General features: G+C 37.9%; 1 protein-coding gene across 1 annotated transcript in view; it reads left to right on the forward strand.

Moving 5' to 3' along the window:
• Positions 1-1,308: 1,308 nt before the first annotated feature.
• Positions 1,309-22,408, forward strand: part of LOC115816401 (basement membrane-specific heparan sulfate proteoglycan core protein-like) — a 55,586-nt gene continuing 34,486 nt past the window's right edge. The window contains exons 1-2 of the mRNA XM_030779357.1: positions 1,309-1,315; positions 2,082-2,360. Of these exons, the coding sequence (XP_030635217.1) occupies positions 1,309-1,315; positions 2,082-2,360 (286 nt within the window). The remainder of the gene's footprint in view (positions 1,316-2,081; positions 2,361-22,408) is intronic.

The following is a 22,408-nucleotide window of genomic DNA, read 5'->3' on the forward strand; positions in this document are numbered from 1 at the left end:
ATAAAGGCAGCACTCAGACTGCAGTGTCTCAGTCTAATGGTTACACTATAACTGGAGACACATTGACCATCAGAGCAGCTGCTGTAACTGACCAGGGTCAGTACTGGTGTCAGGGAGAAAGAGACAACAGACCACAAAACTCACAAAGGAGTAATTCATTGACTCTCACTGTTAAAGGTAAACTTTCATACAAAACTTTTTTATATGTTTTGCATGTTGTGCTCAGTTCAGTATGGGAAACATGAAAATTAGAGACATGCTGGTTGTCTCTCTGATAGAGAATCAGATGTCTTTAACATTTAGTGAAATGGTGACATTGCACTTGTGAATGTTAATAGTGAATGAGTTTTCAATGTTCCCTCTGAATTAGTCCTCTTTCACTGTCTCTCATTCACACAGACTTACCAACAGCTACACTGACAGTAAAACCAGACACCACTGTGTACACTGGAGAGACAGTAACTCTGAAGTGTGAGATAAAGACTGAAAGTGGATGGAGATATAAGTGGTATAAAGGCAGTTCTCACATTAGATTGTCTACATCTGGACATCACACTGTAAATGGAGACACACTGACCATCAGAGGAGCTGTTGAATCTGATGAGGATCAGTACTGGTGTGAGGGAGAGAGAGACAACAGACCCACATTCTCACAACTAAGCAGTCCTGTTACTCTCTCTGTCAGAGGTGAGTAAATTAGAATGACAGCAGACATCAAAAACATCTTTAAGAAAAGAATGATGCTACATACAACGACATTACTGATTTCTGCACAGCACGTAACATTAAACTGTTGTCTGAGACCATTAAAACCACTGCAGTTTAAATACACTTGAACATCATTGTTAATATTCTTATTATGCAAAGGACTTTGAATCAAATCTACACTTTTGTTTGTCAATTAAAGTATTTTAATACAGATACTCTAAAGGCAACAAGAAAGAAAGAAAGAAAGAAAGAAAGAAAGAAAGAAAGAAAGAAAGAAAGAAAGAAAGAAAGAAAGAAAGTGTATAGGGACAGTGTTTCTCTCACTCTGATGATCTGTTTGATGATTTTTGTATTGTCTTGATGCTCCCATAATGAGTCACTGTGTAATTACAGCAAAACACAACTTTAGATTGAATGTTTGCTTAATCTCATCTTGTGGTACATTGGATGTCAGAAACCTGCTCAACAGGTCTCACATTCTCTTCAGACTCTTCACTGAATAATTTAAGTGCTGAATTTAATTTACTAAAAACACTTTCTTCATCTCCACAGATTTGCCCACAGCTACACTCACCGTGGAACCAGAAAGTCCTGTGTACAATGGAGAGTCAGTCAGTCTGAAGTGTGTGATAGAGTCTGGGAGGAACTGGAGATATAAGTGGTATAAAGGCAGCACTCAGACTGCAGTGTCTCAGTCTAAGGGTTACACTATAACTGGAGACACATTGACCATCAGAGCAGCTGCTGTTACTGACCAGGATCAGTACTGGTGTCAGGGAGAGAGTAATTACAGACCCACATCCTCACAGACAAGTAATCGTGTTACTCTGACCGTGAGAGGTGAGTGATTAATGTGATACAGACTTAAAGGGCAATGTGATACATCTGACCATGTAGAGACTGAACTATTCATAATTCTCTTACAGGACCAAAACCAAAACCTCAACTCACCTCCAGTCTTAAAGGAGCAGTACTGAGAGGAAACACAGTTACTCTGAGCTGTAAACTGGACCAGACCACAGGATGGGTATTTTACTGGTACAGACACACACAGGACTCTTCAGCACTGACACAGACTGATAAAGACTCCTACACAATCAGTTCTGTTACAGACTCTGATGGAGGACAGTACTGGTGCAGAGCTGGAAGAGGAAAGCCAGTCTACTACACACAATACAGTGATGCAGTCTGGGTAAATGTTACAGGTGAACATTTTTCCTCTCATTTTTGTTGATATGGCTATGATGGAAACTGGAATATAATGAGTTTGAGCTTTATTGTCTATGTAGAGTTTAGATGTATCACTCTCTGCTCTGTGTCTGTTTTACATTTGTGTGCTGTACATTAGTGTGGTATGTATTTTTTTTCTACAGAGAGTCCAAAGACTTTTGTGATCCTGCAGCCTGATAAACAGACATTCAGAGGAGAGACTGTCACTCTCAGATGTCAAATACAGGGAGAGAGAGACACTGACTGGGAATACAGCTGGTATAAGAAGAGTTCTTCACTCAGTTCTGTCAGTGAAGATCAGGAATACAGAATCAGTCCTGTTTCTGAGTCCCACAGTAGTGAATACACCTGTAGAGGAAAACGCAGAAGAGACTCACAGAACTCAGAGATCAGTGATGCTGTAACACTGACTGTGTCATCAGGTGAGTGTGTCAGTTTAGAGGAAACTCAGCAACATTCTCAGGGTTTGTGTTCATAAAAAACTACGCAACATTTACTGTGCAGTGATCAGAAAGCACAATGCATGTACTGACTAAAGAAAAAATTGTAAAACTTTGTTTCTCTACCCTAATAGATAAAGCCTGGTCAATTGTGAGTGTCTCTCCAAAAATGTGGTTGACTGAAGGAGACTCAGTGACTCTGAGCTGTGAGGTTAAAGACTCCTCTACAGGCTGGACATTCCTCTGGTACAGAGTCATTCCCTACACAGATGGGTTACCCAGGGTTCATTCTAACTCTGTAGAACTCCTCTCAGACAGCAGCAGAGGAGCTGGAGGCTCCTACACTCTCAGCCCTGCTGCTCTTAAACACACAGGAGTTTATGTGTGCAGAGCACAGAGAGGAAACCCAGTCTATTACTCAGAGTACAGCACAACACAGCCACTGTGGGTCACTGGTGAGTCAGTCGATGAATCCATTGATAGAATGATTTGCTGATTGAACAATCTAGAGATTGATTGATTGCTTGATCGATCGATCAGTCAGTTGGTCGACTGATTGATTGATTGATTGATTGATTAGTTGTTTTTTGGTTTGCCTGCAGGCTTGTTTACTTGTTTGCTTGTTTGCTTACTTTCATTGTGTATTGAATTTATCTTTTGCTGTTGACTGAGCTGTTGATTCTGTCTCTGTTTTTAATATCACTGAGTTATTTTTGTATCTGTCTCCTCATCAGATCTGTCTCCTCCAATTTTATATAAATCAAATAAAAACAGACTCCAACTCTGTCTCTCTGTGTCTCAGCTCTGTCTCCTCCAGCATCTCTGATCATCAGTCCCAACACAACTCAACACTTTACATCTGATTCTCTCTCACTGAGCTGTGAGGTACAGAGTAACTCTACTGGATGGACAGTGAGACGATACACAGATAATGGAGAGGTGTCAGACTGTTCATCAGACTGGGGATCAGTAAGAGGATCTACATGTAGCATCAGCTCCCTCCAGTCATCAGACAGTGGAGTGTACTGGTGTCAGTCTGACTCTGGAGGGAACAGTAATCCTCTCAACATTACAGTGACCAGTGAGAGTCTCAACAGTCACATTTAAGTCATAGAACATCATTTAATGTTTAACAGTCAGACATCATGTAACTGTAACCCCAAAGATGACATAATTTCATGCTTTGAAATATATATATATATATATATATATATATATATATATATATATATATAGCATTGTCATAATCTCCACACTCTATGTAATTGTGTTCTTTTCAATAGAGGGTGATGTGATCCTTGAGAGTCCTGCCCATCCTGTTACTGAGGGAGATACTTTGACTCTGCGCTGTAGATATCGACATGACTCCTCAGACCTCAGAGCTGATTTCTATAAAGATGGATTAGTCCTCCAGAATCAAACTACAGAAGAGATAACTATCCCTACTGTCTCAAAGTCAGATGAGGGTCTGTATTGGTGTAAACACCCAGAGAGAGGAGAGTCACCAAAGAGCTGGATCACTGTCAGAAGTAAGAGAAAATCCTTTTTGTGAATTCCAGTGTGGTACTACAGTGATGTCAGTATAGTACTAAGGAATGTGTGAATCAACTCAGGTGATGGATCCTTTGCTGTAACAGTAGGAGTGGTGGTGGGACTGAGTGTTATCTTTATGTTCATCATTCTAATGATCCTGTTTTACTGGTCCAAAAAAACAGAAGGTAAACATTTACATCTTTATTTAAATCCAGAGAGTATGTTTGTCTGCCTTTCATTTTTAATCACAAAACACAGATGTGTTGACTCATCTGATTAATTATTCTCTTTATATATATATAAAAAAAAAAAATGTCTGTAGTAACAACAGCAGTTGAATTGAGCTCTAGTAGTGTAAACTCAAGACTATAATGAAAGTTCCATCACCATTGCAGGTCTCTGCTTTACTGACGTTTGCCTGTAAGTATTCTGAGTCTTCTTAAACTTTCACTTTATCAAACATGCCATATATAGAGAGAGCTGCTTTATACATATTTCGAATAGGTTCGGATTTTGTATTGAGTATTTGCAGATACTGATCCGATACTTGTATTTTCCTAGGTAATACAGTTGCACAGTACACATTTCAAGTACACTGAAGTTATTTAAACCAATTCAGTGTATATGCTTGACAGCTGAATATCAAATGCATTAAGAAGAAAATTGCCTGTGGCCAAGCTGTTCCTTTTTTTTTTTAACTTTTTTTTTTTTTTTCTTTTAATTTTACAAATAACAACATAAACCCTCTTGTAAAGCTGCGGTAGGGCAGTGTCTGAGATGTAGTGTTGAGGGGATAAGAGCTATACCAGGAAATATACGCCATTGTTCGATTTTATTTAATCTTACAAAAATTCAAGTGATTAAATGGTCTAACTGTCTGTTACGTTGATGCTTTTTCGGAAAGCCTTTTTTTTTGTATTCTATCGTTATCAATCCTTAGCGTTAGTTAAGCGACTGCATTGGTCTCTGTGGTCGTTAGTTTAGGCTAACTCGCATGCATCACATACAGCTAAAGCGTTAGATGTTTCAATGTTCAAATCATACCTTGGTTGTTATTAGTAGCCTTGTGGATTAATGTTGTCAGAGTATGCTGACCTAAAAAAATGTTCAAATTTAAATTTTAAAATAAAACCTGTTCGCCTCAATTTGCCGAATCTGACGCATTTCCAATCACTACCACATGGGCAGGTCATATATATTAATGTGTGTGTGTGTGTGTGCGCGCGCGTGTGTGTGTGTCTCTCTCTCTCTCTCTCTCTCTCTCTCTCCCTCTCTATATATACACACACACACACACACACATACACACACACACACATATGCAAAGCTGAATATATTCATGTATTTCCGAATGTATAAAAGTAATTCTGAATATATACATATAAATATAGTTCTGAATATAAAATTAATTCTGATTACATAAATGTAATTCTGAATATATAAAGTAAGTCTGAATATATAAAAGTTAGTTTATACTCAGGTATATCACAAGACAGTCATTGTTCTTTTTTAAATTTAATTTCTCTTTTTCTTCCTCACAGGCTACTGAGTGAGCAAAACAAGTTTAACATTAGCATCAGTAAAAATGTACAGTTCAATCAAAGACAATCAAGCAGAAATGTTTAAATAATGTAAATTTGAATGAGGTAATAATCTGGACTTCATTAAGGGGGTCCTTATTTTCTTGGAATTATTAGAACCTTCCAAGTAGAGGAGTTAATATTTGACAGGGAACTGGCAAAGGGATGGCCTGAAGAGGTGTGTGTGTGTGTGTGTGTGTGTGTGTGTGTGTGTGTGTGTGTGTGTGTGTGCGTGTGTGTGTGATCTTTGTTGCCCTCTAGAATCAAGAGACAGAACAGCACCAGTCAGACTTCAAAACAGGATCAGAGGCAGACAGGGGGAAGAGTAGACACTCAGTCAGAATACATGCCACTCCAGTTTGGTCAGTATACACATATATTTTGACACAATAAATATACACATCTCTGTAATTAAATTTATGTATTAAAAGTTCATAAACATACTGTCTTTTAATAATGCTTTTCATAGGAACTGCTGACATTTATGATGCAATAGAGGGTCCAGATGGAGGCAGCAGAGGTAAAGTTTACTGTTAACATACGTAGTGATTTTTACATGTTGAACTTCGATAAACATAATGTCTTACTGTCTTTCATTGGCACTGTTCTCATCTATGACAATATTTATACTCCAGACAGAGACAACAGGGGTAAAGTCTATAACTAACATACACTGTGATTACATGTCCTTTGATTGTGCCCTGAACTCTTCTTTAAACATAACACATGATAATCATTTTAATATCTCTGTCAGTCTAATAAAGCTATAGATCACTACATTGTTAAAAATGACCAGTGGCAGTAATTAATTAATTAAACTGATTGTTGTATAATTGTTGTTTGAATTCTTTGCTGTTGTTATTGTTGTTGCTGAATTTTAGATCCTGTGGATGGACCAAGCAACGCACTTTATTCTAATATTGAGATGAAAAATTTTAACTTTTTGAAATATGAAAGGGAAAAGGTACATCCACTTTACCTCACAATCAAAACAACCCAATAAATGAACATTTAAAGCATCTTTATGTGTGGGATTCTACACTGCATGTTTCTTGTGTTTTTCCTGAGAAGTCAACATCATACTTTATATCACCTTTTCTCTTCCATCAGACAAGACCAACACACCACAGGAGGACACAGTTTACTTACTTCTAAACTCAAATACATCCACAGGTATAATAACACCATATTACACTCCCCATCACACACTCACACCATTTTAACTGGCACTGAAAATGCCCGGGTACAATGAGAAAGACAGTCAGACATCAGGACAGTGAGAAAAGATAACTGACAGAAAGTTTATTCAGAGTTGATGGGTTATTATTGTTTTAGCTGGAAAGTAATAATCTCATAGATGATAATAACACCTTAAACACACTGTGAGACTGCTGGTGTACCATTGTGTTAAGATGTCAGATTAAATTTCATGTGATTCTATTTTGTTGTTGTTGTTTTGTTTTATATCAGGTGAGATGATTGCACAGTCAGGCCCTGTCTACTCAAAGCTGAATGTGTGTTGTCAGACCTCTGTCTCTAACTCCCTGTCCCCTGGTCAAAATTCAGTTGGATCTGTTTGGCTAATCAACTTGTTCCCCAATTAACCTGTGCACCTGTCCAGTCTGTTCTCTCATTGTGTCAGTCACTGCATTGTTCTCATGGGTCCTTTGAGAACTCTTACACTGTTTGTAGTGAGCTGTGTGTTGTTCCTTGTCTCCTAATTGAACCCTATTTCTTGTTACTTTGTCACCCTTGTTCCCTAATTAGCCCTGTTCTCACTGTTTAGCCCTGTTCTCTGTATTTAGCCTGGTTCTTCATCTTGCCTTCTGGTGTAAAGACCTTTGTTTCTTACCTGACCTCAGTAGGAGTGGTGAGGTTTAGGTCTGCCTATCTGCCCAGGAGCCAGTGTTTTGCTGACTGGACCCTGCCTATTTATTAACAGTTAAAGAGCTGTCTGTACTTATATTCAGTCTCTGTCAGTTCATGACTGAAGACTCCGCCCCCAAATGGATACAGCAGACAAATTCCAGGATTTCAGTTTCTCTAGTGGTGCTTTACATCTGCACATAGATCTGACCACACGGGAACACGTCACAGGAGCTGAGAGTCGACGTCAGGATATAGAAGAAACCAGGAGTAGACGACTGCAGTCTACTTTATCCTCCACATGTCACACTTCCACTGCCATCCAGTCTGCTCCTGCTGCCTCCCAGCTCCCTGTCTCTGCTCCTGACTCAGTTTCTCCTGCTGCTCCTCCTAACTCAGCTGAATGGTCCAGGGGAAGGTTTCTCACCCTGACAAAAAAATGACGACTACTGAATGGAATGAGAATAACATTTTCCCACCAGAATTCAAAATGATTTGTATTTCAGTCTATGACCACATGTACACAGACATACATATGTTCACGCCAATGTTTCCGTCAAAGTCTAATGATAAAATCTTTTCTTTTTCTAAACTCAATTTAAGTCTGTGCCTGATTTTTCAAATTACTAAATGTGGGGACTTATGGGCTGTAAAGTCGCTGGTTGTACACCCACTGGCCCAATTCTTCGGTCAGAAAGAATGCAGCTCTTCTAAGGAGGTTATAATGCCAGTTTATTTGTAAGCTTGGAGGTTTCTATGCGTATGTCTGTGGTTTCTAAACAAGAAATAAACAATGTACAATTAGTGCAATATACTAAACAAACAGGCAATGTCAACTGATGAATACGTAATGGAAACAAACAGAATTGGAATGCAGTAATAATTACACCAATAGATGGCAGCGTAAGGCATCACGTGTGAGAAGAAGGAATAATACAACGTGACTAGGCGACAGTTTGCAGTTTGGAAATTATGTAGTCACATTACACATGCAAAGTGGACACAACAAATCCCAGTTAATATTAGCTATCCTGCCTGCAGCAATGCTATATGTGGAGCCCCCTTCTGGCGCTATTCCTATCGTTTAAGTTTGTATAGTTTTGAGTTTCTGTCAGCCATTTTGTTAAAGCTTTCATAGGGAATGCAGCAATTTTTATCCTCTTGCATCCACTTCCTTTTGTGTCTTTGAGGATCAAAATCTGTAAGTGGCGTGTTTCTTAAATTGTTAGTCATGTCATGTTGCTATTTTGAAGATGTTTACCCTTTTTAGTTACCCATTTGCTGTGGTTGAGAATGCTATGTGAAGCTGCTGTTTACATAAAGAGGACCGAATTAAGTTACATTATTTATAATATTTACAGTTTTGTGTGTTGTTGTGTTCATCAGCTGTAATAATTACAGTACTATCTGTTTATGTTTGGGCATTTTTGTGGCATTAATACTGGGTTTAATGGAAGCCACATCAGCTGAAGACTCAGATGTCTGGTTTACTTGGTACTTTTGATAGGAAAAAACTTTATTACAAGAAATTGATTATACCTTTGTACTATTTTGCAGTTTCACAAAAAAGGTCACTCCATTAAATACAGGTGAAGCAAACTCCTGTCTCGGCTACTTTTTGGAGGAATGTTTAGCTCGCTGCAAAGCTGTGTATGCAAACGCACAGTGAGAGCAGAAGATTAGCAGATAACAACAATATAACTGCCATAAATATTACACCAGCTTAGTGCTCAAAGGGGCAGAGTGTTCACGTACTTTGTGGCTAACTGCTTTCGTGCTCGCACCAGTTAGGCTAACATGTTGTACGATATATACAGGGAATAAACGGCAGTGTGACATATGCAGACATAAGCGTACATGTAATACAATGATAAATGAGCAGGGTAGACAACACTTACAGTGTCAACAACGCACAGTACGATACAGACTCACACTTACATGCCCCATATGTACGTTAAAGTCAATCACTGTGCATTTTTGGAGTGCTGTTCGCTCTGTCAGAAGTAACGACTGTATTCAAAACACGGAGCGTGAGAGGTGTTGTGGGTAGAAGCTGTCCATGGTGCTGAAGCCTATCACAGTGACAGATGATAAAGGTTATTCTTTGTTGGTCTTATGTGCTGTGGACACTTCTCTGACTTTGTCTCAAGGTCTTTTCCATGACTTCTTTGGATATTAAACCATGTCACCTCACAGTTCCCCTCATTCAAATTTAAAAATAGGGCATTCAGGGACAAATTCTGTAATACGTGACAGGGTGTGTTTTTAAAAGCACGTGCTTCTAAACATACAATGATACAAAAACTTTGCACTTAAGTGTTTTGCTCTGGAGCAAATGAAGAGCCCTTACTATGTATAAGAATATTCACAATAACAAACACACACGGGAATGGGGAGAGGACAACAGACAGTGCCAACAGGGTAAAAGAAAACAACCCTAACCCTACATCAAAACACATCCACTCACCTACAAAACAAGAAGGTGGCAGAGCCAAAGAAAAAACTAACTACACTAACTGCATAACAAAACTTAAACTAGTGGCACCCGCCTCAAGCCTGACCCTAATAGAAAGTGCAATACTAGCGCGGGGATCCCCCACCTTACCTATTCTCCTTCCCGCGACAATCGAACGCAACAGTGCCGAGACACAATCCAAAACGAAGGCGATAAACGATAATGCAAATTTAAACACAGAATGGTAAATCTGTGCACAATAAAAACAGAAAGCACACGCAGTCAAACGACGAGATCGAAACCTAAGCAGAAGTTTCTCTTCAACACAAATCGTCTGCATATCGTTGATTACATCATAGACTCAAATTAATCAACAAAAATCCAGTGGCTAAGATGACCGAAGCGCTGAAGCACTTAAATTGCAGTGGAATCTTGCTGTAGTTTGTCCATTGTCCAGTAGAGGGAGACATTATATACCTCGCTGTGCTTCTTCCAACGGTATCAGCGGGATGTCAGACCAATAAACACTTTTGTACATGTTCCTAAATCTGTCACAGTTACTGCCACTTTGAGGCAAGATGTGTTACTTGGCAAGATATCATAAAGTAAAATAATCTAATAATCTAAATCTAAAACTCAAAACAATAATGAATACAAATTCTCTGAAAAATCCAGTGCCCTGAAACCTCGATCTTACTGAAGCTGTTATTATTATCATTATTATTATTATTATTATTATTATTATTATTATTATTATTATTGTTGTTGTTGTTGTTTTTTTTTATCTCAGAACTGTGCTTTAACAAATGGTATTTGTCACTATGTTAAAACCTCATGTATTATGATACAGCCATATCTCTGTTACAAAAACCATGTCACATAAAGTGTGTTAATTTAATTCTGTATATTTTCCATTAGGGTGGAGATGCTGTATCAGTTATACTACAACAGCCACACAAACACATTACCACACACACACACACACACACACACACACACACACACACACACACACACACACACCAGCATACCTATGCATACACTAAAATGAGAGAGTGTAGCATGCACAGATAGACATGCAGTGGAAACTAATGAAGTCAGCCACAGTTCCTGTAGCCTATCTGATGTCTGAGAACAGAGAGGTGATGAGCATGTGTGGTTTGGCCTCTGTTCTCCTTCAGTCTTTGGTGTTTGTACCAGTGAGGGGATGGGAGGAGCTGCTAACTGTCCTTTACTTTCATTCAAATTCTCACAAGAGAGTCTGACACAAAGAAAAAATCATATTCTCACATTTTTTTTCAAAAGATGATGGGATTTATTGCACAAAATGTAATTACATATTCAATTACATCCTAATTTAATAAAATGAAGGTGTGGTTTTTGAAAACATTACAGTATGTTTGAAGTTTGTTTTGTTTAATAGAACTCAACATTTTCTGTCATAATATGAATCCCATTCATCTGGAGGGCACATTGTGAAGAGACATGATTAAAGATCTGTTCACATGCTGTGCTGTTCACCTGTTCATTAAACCCCAACTTCAAGCCCCACATGTAAAAAAATAACATCTCACAGTCTCTCTGCTCTTCTGTTTCCTTTTCTATGTGTATATCTGATAAAATAACACTACTGAACATTTAACACATGAACATGACAACCTTCCCCCCAAGACAGGACAATAAAACCAACCACACAAACAAAACAACAATGATAACAACAAGATCATCAACAACAACAACAACAACATTAACTAAAGCCCTGTAGATAAGAGTGGTCCTGTGGTCAGAAACTGTCTCTGCCAGTGCTCACACAGACTGAAATGATTTAAACAGAGTAACAGACAACTGTCAGGACTTAGAGAGACAAGACCCTGTACAGGCAGTTCTGATGTCACACAGAGGAACACAGATGGAAGAGACATACAGATGAGGGAGGCCAGACTCAAGGCATCAACAGAGAGTCTCATCACTGTGGCACAGGACCAGGTACTGAACACTAAGTTACATAAAGCAGTGATACTGATGGGTCACCAGTGACTCATAGTGTAGACTGTTCAGGGAACAGGATGAGACTGTCACCCATCCTCTGACTGGATGTCAGAAGGTCACCAATGCTCTGTACTTGAAAAGACACAACAGCCTTGAAGCACTGGTGAATAGGACCATAAGTGAGCACTACCAGATCCCAATGCATTGGAAGCTGAGGCTGCATGAACCTGAAGCAGTGACAGAGGATGACAGGGTGAAAATCCTGTGGGACAGGGAGACTAGAACTCACAAGAGGATCTCTGTCGGTCGACTGCACATCACAGTGATCAGCAAGGATATCAGAGGAACCAATGTTCATCAACATATCAATCCCAGATGACAAGAACATTTCATCTAAGCAGCAGGAGAAAATGAAGACCTGATTTGGAATGTGAAGGCTATCACTGTAGTGAAAGTCAGTGGAAATTTCCACCACTGCACATATACTTTCACACACACAGACACACACAGACGCACACACATACACAGACACACACACTCATGATGTAGCATGCAGCATGCTCTGATGGAAACTGCACTGAAACAGACACCTCAGCTGAGCAACAGCTCATATGAACATCATGTGTCTAAAAGCAGAGAGAAAATGAGAGTTTGTGGTTTGGTTTGTTCTTTTTCAGTCCTTTGGTTTTACAGCAGTGAGTGATGGGAGGAGGTGCTAACTTGCCTTTCAGCCTGATCATTCTGTTCTCACAAAAGAGCATATTAATGTATGTATATATGTATGTACATAGTGACTTTATATTCACCACCAGACTTGCATGTCAAATAACTGCGTGAAAATAAGAACTTCCACAACACGGTGTGAGAATCCATTTTTGTAAAGCACAATTTTCAAAGTATTCATGAAAAACAAGCATTTTAATTTGTACATCAAATATCTTTACTAAACTGATGTGTGTTCCCTTGGTTCAAACGTTACTGTGACAAAACACTACTGAAGATGTCTTTTCTGTTGAACTGTTCACAGTGACTTTGTGATATTATTTCAAACTAAGTATCTACATGTACATACGACAACAGGGCTGTTACAAACACCCAAAGACTTTCATCTTCTTCCTTTTCTCTTTCTACTCTTTACCTCTCTCTTCATTCATCTCCCCCTCTCATACCTCCTCTTTTATTCACACTGCTGCAGACACAGCTGGGCTTTGAGACTGTCAATGATCCACCGTCTGTTAACAGTTCTGACAATATATTGTACTGTCACATTGTATTGTATTGTTATTGTATTAAACATGTAAATCATGATTAAACTTTAATCAAAATTGATTATGTGATTTTTTTATGAAGGATTTATTGTTTTTATTACAAAAATAATTTCCATAAATAGACATGTGAATGTTATCTTAGAACAGAAGAATCTGTTCTGGTCTGCATTTCATCTTTTTTTTTTTTTTTTTTTTTTTTTTTTTGTGAATAGAGCTTGAAGAGATTGAAAAGCTGTGTTAAAAAAAGAAATATATATATATATTTATTTATGTATTTATTTATTTTCTTTCATATCTCCTCCTATCTGTCTGTCATATCAGCTCTCTCTGCATATCTGCAGAGGCGTGTTTCTATGTGTGCAAATACAGGAAGAGCTTATAACACACACTGCACATCAAACAGACTCTCACTCTCACAGTATGGAGATCAGACCTCTACATGTGCTGCTCTGTAAGTATTATCTCTCTTTTTCTTCTCTCTCCATATCAATAACTCGGTGACACTCAAAAAATCAGCTACTCAGACCCAGACCTGTACAGACTTTAAAAGATTCAATAGTTTTCACACTCACAGAGACGGATTAGCGCTCGTGTTGATGTGTTTTGTGTATACTGTCATTTTAAATAAATAAATAAATAGTGAAATTATAAATTTAAATTTCACAGATTTCTTGCTGCAGCATTGAGTAACAAAATGGCTGCGTTAATTTGTTTTTATTTTTTTCCTGTGGCCACGTGATGGAAATTTAAAAGAGGGTTTTCAGAGTTTATGCACTTTCTCCTGCTGTATGTAACTGTAAGCACATTCTCTTAGTCTTGGCCTGAAAAACTTGACTAAATGATGAACTGTGTCTGATTCTGTTTCTGAAAGAATCCTTACAGAATGATCGGATTATAAAAAAAACTGATTTCAAAAGAAACTAAATGGTTAAAAATATGAAATATTGGTCCTGAATATGATTACTTTGTGATTATTCTGATCTGACGTGACTAGCAGGAGAAATCCTTTATGGTTTGATCAGCCTCCAAACCAGAAAGTGTTCTCTCTCGTGACAGACAAACCCACGCTTCCTCATTTCTGTAGGGTTTTCTTACTGTGGCAATGAGACATTCACTGTGAACTAAAAACTTTTTTTATTTGTTTGTTTGTTTGTTTTTTTTTGTTTTGTTTTGTTTTTGTCTGTTTAAATGTTGATTAAAAAGCACTGTAATGCCCTTCCACCAACCTCCTGCGTTCTAGTGGAGCTTAAAGAAATGCTGAAATCATATGTTCTTGTATTCATGCTTGTCCTAAGGGTGTGGTAAATGTATATTTAATTTAGTGTAGTCTGTAAAATATGCTGCCCCCTGTTTTATGTGTTGGATAATTTAGGACGTATAATGTGTCCTGTAATTATAATTATAATTTTATTATTTCATTTTTTTTTATTATGTGCCCCAAATTAGTTGATATAAAAGTGAGAGAGGCCTCCTCATACTCCTCTGATTGCCATTGTCCATGTTCTAGAATGATCTGCAGTATTTCATCCTGTAAGGTAATGATGGCACTGTTCACTGAGATCAGTAAAAGGTGTTCTGTTGCCTGTGTGCGTTTGACGATCAGAACCCCAAAACACATGATCGAGTTGAAAAAAGGGAGAGACTACTTTGATGAAAAAAGAAAAGAAATGATTCCATTCTACATTGATTCATTTTTGAGATCTTGAATTTTTGGACATCAAGAAGAAGAAGAAGAAGAAGAAGAAGAAGAAGAAATACTTTATTTGCCACACACACACTGAACAGTGAAATGCAGCCTGTGCATTTAACCCATCACCTATCCTATATGCCTAGTGAGCGCACACACACACACACACACACACGCTAGAGTATTGAGCACACACACACACACACACTAGGAGCAGTGGACAGCCGTCGTCCCTGGACCAACTCCAGGCCTTTTTCTCAGTACTCCTGTCATTGACCTTGGTCAAGGTCACTGACAGGAGTACTAATCCTAGCATGCATGTCTTTGTGGTGGGAGGAGACCGGAGCACACCGGAGGAAACCCACACAGACATGGGGAGAACATGCAAACTCCACAGACAGGATTCCAACCCAGGGCCTTTTTTGCTGTGAAGCAACAGTGCTAACCACTGAACCACATGTTCTCAAAGGTCACTTCCATTGCAAGATACTCTGAGATCTAGTTGCCTTTAAGATTTTTTTTTCTTTTTTTTAATGTTAATGTCAGGGTCATTAATGTCCCAAACTGAAAGAAAGAAAGAAAGAAAGAAAGAAAGAAAGAAAGAAAGAAAGAAAGAAAGAAAGAAAGAAAGAAAGAAAGAAAGAAAGAAGTAATGACTAAAAAAATAATCAAATACACTACAACCAAAGTTTCCACACAGTGGCCATGTTTGTCATAGGTTAAAGCAGAGACAACTTGAGCGTTTGTGGTTTAGTTTCGGTTCCATTTCAGCCGTGTGGTTTACAGTGGTGAGGGGTGGGAGGAGGAGCTAACTAACTCTCTTTTTGTTTTTGTTTTTCTTTTTTGTCTTTCTTCTTTTTTCCCCCTTTTTAATTAAAGTTCTCCAAAGACATGATGGGAACGACTTCATGGAAGTAAAATAATTTTTTTATAAACTAATTGATCATCTCTGTCTGTCCTTAAAGCAGGTCCTCTGAAAACTCCAAATCTATAAACACCATCATAAATGGGATTTGAAGAAGTTATTAATGAATTCATTAATAGTAATTAAATTTTAAAACAATTACTACACAAATAAAGAATCCTGCAAGCCTTAATTACGCTCCTTTTGGAATGAGTGATGTTGCTGACTTTGGAAAGTAATCAGTGTGAAGAGAAACTCAGTCTCTAAATGTATAAATGTGACAGATGCAAGACAGGAAAACTCTCCCTGAAAAAGAGTCAGAAACAAATGGCATAAATTATTTGCAATCACGGTCCAGTACACTGGCTTTTAACAACTGAAATATTGCTCCATTCTTTTGATATGATGCCCTCTATTCTAAATAAACTTTGTAACAAATCAGTTGTACTTTGATTGACAGTTGACCTTACTGATGCATCTCAAAGCCTTAAACTTTTTAGCCTGAGTCAGAGACAAACCATGTTATGGATCATATGATTAAACTGCTGTCCAAGTCTGTGTTTGTTCATATTTCCTGTCTGAGTGAAAAGGACTGTTGGGTTTTGGGGTCCATTCACCACATCCAGTGGCATTTTACCAGAACACATGTTTCTTCTTAGTTACTCTATATGGAAAGATACTGTTATTGAATTACAAATGACAAATATGTCATTTTCACATTTTGAGTTTTTTCCTGTCTTTGATCTAGTACTGAGTCCTCTACTCTACCCTGGACATACAGAAGGTAATACATGTTGTTTTATCTGCATTTTCTGCAAGTGATCATTTCTCTCAAAAAATGTCTCTCAAAATGACATACAGTAGATGACTTTTCCTTTACAGTATAGAAAACGCTCCCTAGTGCATTTCCATTGTGTCATATCCAGTAAGAGTTACTACTGATGTCTGTTCATTACTTTACATAGACTCGCTTTGCATCTTGTATCTTCTTATTCTTTTATTTAGCCTTTGATTTCATCTTTGCCACAGTGAGATGTATGTTTGTGTTAAACAGAAAGACCAAGAGCTGTTCTAACACTGGAGTCTCACAGCAGTGAGATCTTCAGTGGAGAGAAAGTCACTCTCAGATGTGACATACGTGAGGGAGAAGACAGAGAGTGGACATACAGCTGGTATAAGGATGGTGATCTGCTTAGAACATATCATAACAAACACAATAAATATTCATTCAGCGTTTACTACACTGGCAGTTACACTTGTAGTGGAACAAGGAGAAGAGACTTGCAGAAGACAGAGATGAGTAATGCTGTAACACTGACTGTGATGGGTGAGTGTATATCTACATCTTTCAAACTACAAATATGCATTTTTTGAAGAAAGAAAATATTAAAACCTTAATTTAAAGTACCCGTTAGTATTGTATGTCTTTCTGTTCATTGATACTGTCCTTCATTTACACAGATTTACCCAAAACTACACTTCTTGTAGAACCAGAGAGTTCTGTGTACAGTGGAGAGACAGTCAGTCTGAAGTGTGTGATAGAGTCTGGGAGGAACTGGAGATATAAGTGGTATAAAGGCAGCACTAAGACAGTGTCTCAGTCTAATGGTTCCACTATAACTGGAGACACATTCACCATCAGAGCAGCTGCTGTAACTGACCAGGACCATTACTGGTGTCAGGGAGAGAGTGACAGCAGACCAACAACCTCAAAAAGAAGTAATCGTGTTATTCTCACTGTGAGAGGTAAGTGATTAAAGTGATACAGATGCATGATATTTCTGACAGTATAGAGTCTTGGTTGAATCTTTTGTCTTTTAAGAAGACGTCCTGTATTTGTGTTGAATTCATTCCCATTAAACCACATTGTCTTTTCTAATAGGTAGAGCCCAAATAGTACTCTCTATTTCTCCAAAGATGTGGCTGACTGAAGGAGACTCAGTGACTCTGAGCTGTGAGGTTAAAGACTCCTCTACAGGCTGGACATTCCTCTGGTACAGAGTCATTCCCTACACAGATGGGTTACCCAGGGTTCATTCTAACTCTGTAGAACTCCTCTCAGACAGCAGCAGAGGAGCTGGAGGCTCCTACACTCTCAGCCCTGCTGCTCTTAAACACACAGGAGTTTATGTGTGCAGAGCACAGAGAGGAAACCCAGTCTATTACTCAGAGTACAGTTCACCACAGCCACTGTGGGTCACTGGTGAGTTAATACAGCAAAATACATGTTGAGATTCAAGGCATCACCAAGCTGAGCCTGTTATTTCTTCCTGAGAAGAAAATATAAAACAGGATCAAATTAAAAATCATATGCATAAGATATATCTAAAACGGTGTCATTAAATCTCGCTTGTAACTGTATCCATGTCTTAGTTCTGTTTCCTCCAGTTCATCCGATTATCAGGCCCAACACAACTCAACACTTTACATCTGATTCTCTCTCACTGAGCTGTGAGGTACAGAGTGACTCTACTGGATGGACAGTGAGACGATACACAGATAATGGAGAGGTGTCAGACTGTTCATCAGACTGGGGATCAGTAACAGGATCTACATGTAGCATCAGCTCCCTCCAGTCATCAGACAGTGGAGTGTACTGGTGTCAGTCTGACTCTGGAAGGAACAGTAATCCTCTCAACATTACAGTGACTGGTTAATCTTTATAAACATCAATCACTTTCATTAAAGGAAAAGTTTTGTATTAAGGTTTGAATATCAAGATCAGTAGGTCTTGGTTCTGTGCTGTCAATCTGAATTCAAGATGATTGAAAAGGTGGAGTAGTTTATGATCCAGAAACACTGAAATTAACAACAACAACAAAAAAACCCCCAAAAAAAAACAAACCTTTTTTCTCCAATATACAAAGTATTTTAAGTGTAATATGTGATTATATAAGTATTAGACCAATTACACCAAAATGGATACACTTAACATCATTATCATTTCTGTACTCTCCATAGTTTATGTAATTGTGTTCTCTGTTCTATAGATGGTGATGTGATCCTGGAGAGTCCTGTCCATCCTGTTACTGAGGGAGATACTTTGACTCTGAGCTGTAGATATCGATATGACCCCTCAGACCTCAGAGCTGATTTCTATAAAGATGGATTAGTCCTCCAGAATCAGACTATAGGAGAGATGACCATCCCTACTGTCTCAAAGTCAGATGAGGGTCTGTATTGGTGTAAACACCCAGAGAGAGGAGAGTCACCAAAGAGCTGGATCATTGTCACAGTCACTGTCAGAGGTGAGAGAAACACATTTATCTGTAACTCCAGTCCTTTAGTTACATTCACTTTGATACTGTACTAGTGTGAGTATATTACTAAGGTGTGTTTGTGTGTATGTGGGTGTTTGTGTGTGTGTGTCAGGTGATGGATCCTCTGCTGTAACAGCAGGAGTGGTGGTGGGTCTGGGCGTGGCCCTTGTGTTCTTCATTCTAACGGTTCGGCTTTACTGGTTCAGACAATCAAGTGGTAAATATTGATTCAATTCATCTGATGCTGAGCCTTTGCATGAGACTGTACTGAAAAACATGATATGATGTCTCTATTAATTTCATGTAAACACATGTAAATAAATACTAAATTTCTTTCTATCATTACAGGAATCTTCTGTAACCAAATATCCTTGTAAGTGAATTTGTGTTTTTTTAAATATAATTTCAATCTTCTCCATTAAACTGCTGTATTTCTGTCAGTGATCTCTGTTGCCCTCTAGAGCCAGACAACAGAAAAGCAACAGTCAGACTTCAAACAGGGATCAGAACCAAATAGGAGGAGCAGTGGAGACTCTGTCAAGTCATTTGTATCTACAGTGTGGTGAGAAGAAAAAAAATAAATAAATAAAAAATAAAATGAAATTAAAAATATACATATATACATACATACACACACACACACACACACACACACACACACACACACATATATATATGTGTGTGTGTGTGTGTGTGTGTGTGTGTGTGTGTGTGTATATTATATATATATATATATATATATATATATATATATATATATATATATATATCTTTTTTTTTTACTCCCTAGGAGAAAGGCATTAGTATATATTGTTCTCTGTAAGTCTGGAAATCAGAAAATGCATGAACATAAGCGATATCTTTGTTTCATGTCTTATGTATCAGATGTTGCAGAGGAGGAACCAAGTGATGTGACTTATTCTCAGCTTGTGATGAACAACATGAAAACCAACAAAGGTAAATCACCCTCACCTCATAACCACAGCAACACAGCTCTATAGCTCTTCCATTTATATAATATGAGTCATGAAGAATGGCATTATATATGAAATCATATCTTGTAAAGTCAACCTTTCATTTTTTATCAGCTAAGACCAGTATGCCAGAGGAGGGCACAGTTAACTCACTGCTGAAGTCGAACAGAAACCCGGATATAGTGACGTTATTGCAACACTCCCCTGTCACAACTCACAACATCTTTATTGGCACTGAACATGTTTTAAGGGCTTTTACTAAGAGATAGAGTATTTAAGTCTGGATCAAATGTGATGTTTCTTTGTAGTTTATTTACTTAACAGGAAGTCGGTCATTTGATTTAAACAGAGAAAGGTCATACACCCCATGATGGCTAAATATGGGATGAACAAACCCTCTCATTTAGACTTTATGTATTTTACTGCTCTGTAGATTCTGTAACTGACCCCGGTGATGTGACTTATGCTCATATTGTGATAGAACAGAAACCAGAAGAAGAGTAAAGGTGAGACTCATGTTTTTGATGTAAATGAAATCAGTTCTATGTCAAATCCGAGGGCTTGTTTGTTTTATCAGAACTGTTATTACATTCTAATTACACCCATTTCAGTAATTATTGCTACTATTTTTATCAGATACAATGCATAATCTTTTTAAACTGAACTGTATTGGACAGAGACAGATATTAAATTGTAATTCATGTGAATGTTTTTTTTTTCTTCATATATTAGGCACAATCAGCATCACAGCAGACAATGAATACTCTAGACTATGATGAAGTTATATAGTGCATGAATTATATAGCAGTTTCAGTGTCATGTTTCCATTAATGAAAATGGCTCTTATAAAATAAAGGGCATTCATAACATGTTTATTAACACCAGTGAAAGATATTTCATTGCATTTTCAATGAGAGCAGTAAATAAGATTCTTATACAGAAAAGACTAAAAGCCCAAAAGAGCAGATACCTCACTCTGAGGTAATGTCATATAGTCCCAACGATAATCTTCTCAAATGAAGATTAGATATATTTTATGTGAATCTGATGTTTATAGAGATGACATTGAGTCATTTGTTGTGTTTGTGCCATATAACATGTGCTGTTACACAGTTTCATGAGCTTTTATCCTTTACAGGTGCCAAGTGACATGAGAGGTTATAAAGAGAAATGACTCCAAGTGTTAAAATGTCAGAAAATCACATGAGAATACGATCAAACTGGTATTACATCATAACTATAACCATGATGAGTCATCAGTTAGTCACAGAACATCTCAAAAGAATACACTGTGTTTTGTTTAAAGCATTTAATGAAGATTTTTATTGTAGCTTTAATGAAAGTAATCTATAACCAGTCATTTTTTTGCAAATTTATCTCAAGTATATGTTTATTACTGTATTATAAGAATTATTTTCCTGTTTCTTAAAGAGTTTTCATGATTGTAATTATTCTGATGGGTGTTGATTTAGTCATCAATAAAAAAAATAAAGAAAAACAAAACAAAACAAAACAAAACAAACAAACAAAAAAATCCTATTCATTTAATATATGTAACAGGTTTCGACAGGTTTCTTATGTTTATATGGCAGTAATTATTAAAACTGATGTTACTGAGGTTGTACCCTGTCAAATCCTCATTCAATATTATCCCTCTGGGACAAATGGCATGAATGTGTAGTGACTAGGTGTTAGGGCCGGTGAGACCTGGTTGGCTGAGGACCCAAAAGCAGACTCGGAGAACAGAGTAAATTTTAGTTTTTGTTTAATGAATTCAGTGCTTTTGAGAAATCCAAAGGAATGAATCACCGTGACGGTATCAGAGGGCAAAGACAGAGGCAGAGGTCAAAAAACAGGCAGAGAAGGTCAAAAGGCAAAAGGCAAAAACTCTTTTTTCAAAAAACAGGCAAAGGTCAAAAGATAACAGGCAAAAACTCTTTTTCCAAAAAACAGGCAATGGTCAAAAAGGGGAACAAGAATGAAACGAGACAAACCAGTGCAGGAAACAGGAAAGATGGCTAGATAATCCGGCAAACTGGAGTGGAAGCAGACAGGGCTTAAATGCAGTGGCTGATTAAGAAAAATTGCAGTAGGTGAGCAGAAACCAGGCAGGGAACAGTGTAAGACCGGAGCAACCAGAAACAGACAGACAAGACATACATGACAGGACACAAGGAAAACATGGACTAGGATCTGGAAGAGCCGGGCTGGACCGTGACACTGGGCTCATCAAGAACAGTGGATCTGACAGCTGTGTCGATGCTGTCCATGGTCCTGAAGTTACATGTCTATTGCATTGTGAGTTTGGACCAGTTTTAACACTTCTTTGTCTTCTAGTGGTTTCATAGCTCACTGCAGCTTAAAGAAAATTCATACCATCACCAAATGGACAAGAAATCTCTTGACAAGACGGGCTATTCAAAGAAGTTATTGAAAGGAGTTAGATTCAGTGTGGCTTGAGCCAAGAGAAATGCAATCAAGTCATCTACTTATGCCTGTGTCTGTTCTGTCTCT

This window comes from Chanos chanos, chromosome 7, assembly GCF_902362185.1.
Source record: "Chanos chanos chromosome 7, fChaCha1.1, whole genome shotgun sequence".
Lineage (NCBI taxonomy): Eukaryota > Metazoa > Chordata > Actinopteri > Gonorynchiformes > Chanidae > Chanos > Chanos chanos.